The sequence below is a fragment of the Apium graveolens genome, chromosome 4 (assembly GCF_009905375.1).
Source record: "Apium graveolens cultivar Ventura chromosome 4, ASM990537v1, whole genome shotgun sequence".
Taxonomy (NCBI): Eukaryota; Viridiplantae; Streptophyta; class Magnoliopsida; order Apiales; family Apiaceae; genus Apium; species Apium graveolens.
Genome location: NC_133650.1, coordinates 167658099 through 167661432, shown reverse-complemented (window position 1 = coordinate 167661432; position 3334 = coordinate 167658099). Strand labels below are relative to the sequence as shown.

Sequence of the window (3334 nt, the reverse complement as noted above, 5' to 3'; positions counted from 1 at the left end):
CGAATCTCAGTTTGTTGGTTTACTATTATTCATTCACTTAATTTCGATAGGATAAATATGTATACTTTTTAATATATTTTTTTTTGACAGGTACTTTTTAATATTTTAAATGTACTTAGATAGGACAATTTTCTATTGTCATATTCATTCACTTACTTTCCGATAGGATATTTTAAAAAATCTACTTGTTGCCGTGAACGGTAAAACTCTTAAAATATAATGCACACAGTCAAAAGTTTTTATAAATATAAAAATGCTCCCGTATCAAAGTTAAGCTAGGGAGGACATGTCGTACAAGCAAAATTATACTCTTATCAACAACACATTTTTTAATGTATAATACAACACAAAAAAAGTGATAACTTAAAATTTCAAAGGCGAGACATGGCAAGAACTTGGTCATCACTTGCATGTCCATTATTGTAATTTGGTCGCTCCCTGTTGACTTTGTTAATCTGTTTCTTGGCTATTGGTTTGTCCGAGATCACCAGTGTCTTTGCAATTTCTCTGAGTTGAGTCTTTTTTGGTTTTCCTGTTGCAGTTTTTGGAATTTCATCCACAAACTCAATCTTCTTTGGTACCATAAATTTGGACAAATTTTCCTGACAATGTTTCAGTAAATCTTCCTCCTTTACTTTGTTCTTGTCTGTCTTTTTTGCAACAACAAAGGCGCAAGGACTCTCTCCCCATCGCGGATGTGGCATTGCCACCACCGCTGCTTCAATGATACTTGGATGTTTGTAAAGTATTGACTCTAATTCGACACTGCTTATGTTTTCGCCGCCAGAGATAATAACATCTTTTGACCTGTCCTTGATTTCCAGGTAGCCATCAGGGTAGATTACCCCGACGTCACCAGTTAAGAACCAGCCTAGCTTGAATGCCTTTTGTGTAGCAACTTTATCTTTAAAGTAGCCTTTCATGATACTGCTACCTCGGAGAACTATTTCGCCCATTGTCTTACCATCATGTGGCACACTTTCCATTGTGGTTAAGTCTTTGACATCAACATCCGCGAGGGTTAGTATACTGACCCCCTGGCGAGCCTTGAGCTTTGCCTGCTGGTCGCGTGGCAGGATATTCCATTTAGCCTGCCACTCGCATACCAGTGCAGGTCCCGTGGCCTCGGTCAGGCCATAGGCATGCATGACATGGAAACCGAGTTGTTCCATCTTTTCCAGGAGTGGTGCTGGTGGGGGTGCTCCCCCGGTTAGTATATTCACCTGATTACTGATATTGCATTTCTCCTCGGGTTTTGCCTCGAGGAGAATAGTGAACACAATAGGGGCACAACACATGTGCGTGACTTTGTGCTGCGCAATAGCAGAGTACATTTCTTGGGCAGTGGTGTTGCGGATGCATACGTTGGTGCCACCGCGTGCAGCCACACCCCATGTGAAGGTCCAACCATTACAATGGAACATAGGGAGTGACCACAGATACACAGGCTCTGTCCCCATTTCCCATCCCTGGATCAAACTCATCGTACTCAAAAACGCCCCTCTGTGACTATACACCACTCCTTTGGGATCTGAGGTGGTGCCAGATGTGTAATTCAGTGCTATCGCGTCCCACTCGTCTTCCAACTCCTCAGGGACATAATTAGGATTACCATGACGAACAAGTTGTTCGTATTCAAGCTCACCTAAGCGAATTCCAGTTGGGGAATCAATGTCATCAATGACAATCACCAAAGGCAGGCACGAATAATTATCAGAGATAAGCAGACGGAGAGCATCACGAGCCACGGGCACGTATTCGTAGTCAACAAAAAACATTTTAGCTTCGGAGTGACGGAGAATAGTAGCTATGTTCTTGGCATCAAGCCTAGTGTTAATAGCATTAAGCACAGCTCCAGCCATAGGCACTGCAAAATGCATCTCGTACATTGCTGGAATGTTTGGTGCTAATACCGACACCTATGTTCAAAAAATGAAATACAAACAATTAGCTCACTTGCAAGGAGACATGATATTACTAAGAATATTATAGTATAACTAAACATAAACACAAAGAGTCTGGTTTAGGAATAAACTTACAACATCATTCTTGGTAATGTTGAGGGATCGAAGAGAGGAGGCGACACGACAGCAACGTTGATAAGTTTGGAGCCAGTTAAAACGAACATCAGCATATATGATAGAGGCCCTGTTGGCATAAACCATAGAGGCTCTCTTCAAGAAGGTGGTAGGAGTAAGTGCTACATAGTTTGCTCCACACTTGTTTAGTTCATCCATTATGAGCTACAAATATTGAATTGAATCAAAGGGTTGTAATATGTGTATATTAGTGCGTGTTTGTATGGGGTGGCTCTTAAGTTTAGAGTTGAGGATGTATGCAGAAGTAGATATTGAAGTGAGTAAATGAGAAGGGAGATATCAAGTGTTTATATAGGGGGACACTTGGAGTAATAGAAAAGTACTAAGAAAAGAGGGTGCATGATAATTAGGTGGAAGTGACAGTGAGGTGAATATTTCCCGGAAATTAACAGGAAATGAGTAGTTTGAACAAGGACTTTTTGACTAAAAAACTGACCCCCCAATACATGTGGATTTCTTTGCTCATGGTTTCATATCTTGTTCTTCTTGGCTGCTTGACTTAACCACTTCGTTTTTTAGATTCTACTATTTACTTGTAACTAATAAGTTGTTATGAACAGAGATAAAACTAATAAACTACTTTTTTTTAATATTTAGACTTATATTGTTAAATTGAGTACATGTTCTAGCATAGCATAGAACATATTTGGGATAAATGAGAATCCAATCCAGAACATGAGAGGTCAAGAGAATTTTTTTTATAAATTATTTAGAATTATGACTTTATCGAGTAAAATCGAAATCAGAACGAGAAAATATAATTTTTTTATCACTTGAGTTATCTATTGTGCTCAATTAATAAATTACCTAATTTAAATTATTAAGCTAAAAAAGGAATTTTATATAGAGGGTATGAGATAAGAGCAATACAAAATTTTTACATTAAATAAAAAATTGAATATGTTATAATTTTTATTAGACAGAAAAATGACCTTTGAAATAAATTTAAACTCCATTCAATAGTCAGCTCTTTCTACACACCAAACTGTTTGAAACCAAAATTTTGGTTGTTATACTTACTGGGGAAGGGATCTCGATCCTTTTCCCATGTCCTATTCAATATGTTAGATTGTTTTCTTTTCACATATATAACAAATTATATCATTGTTATGGACGTTAGAATGGTTATAAAATATGCAATTTGTCAGTCCCATATATAATATAATTGTCACTGTACCAAACATTTAAGATTAAAAAAGCCACAAACATGGCATAGTTTCATGCAAGTAGGACTA

General features: G+C 37.7%; 1 protein-coding gene across 1 annotated transcript; it reads right to left on the bottom strand.

Moving 5' to 3' along the window:
- Positions 1-227: 227 nt before the first annotated feature.
- Positions 228-2350, bottom strand: LOC141720424 (trans-cinnamate:CoA ligase, peroxisomal-like). The gene is made up of 2 exons (XM_074522827.1): positions 2040-2350; positions 228-1919 (listed from the first exon to the last, which is right to left on the bottom strand). Exons 1-2 carry the CDS (start codon positions 2235-2237, stop codon positions 372-374), a joined length of 1746 nt encoding a protein of 581 aa, XP_074378928.1. The 5' UTR covers positions 2238-2350; the 3' UTR covers positions 228-371.
- Between the last annotated feature and the right edge of the window lie 984 nt (positions 2351-3334).

What these genes read in the sequence shown, in the direction of transcription:
- LOC141720424 (XM_074522827.1), bottom strand. Translation starts at nt 2,237, where the DNA reads ATGGATGAACTAAACAAGTGTGGAGCAAACTATGTAGCACTTACTCCT. An exon ending in ACATTACCAAGAATGATGTT is followed by an intron (nt 1,920 to 2,039) that starts GTAAGTTTATTC and finishes TTTTGAACATAG; the next exon opens with GTGTCGGTATTAGCACCAAA.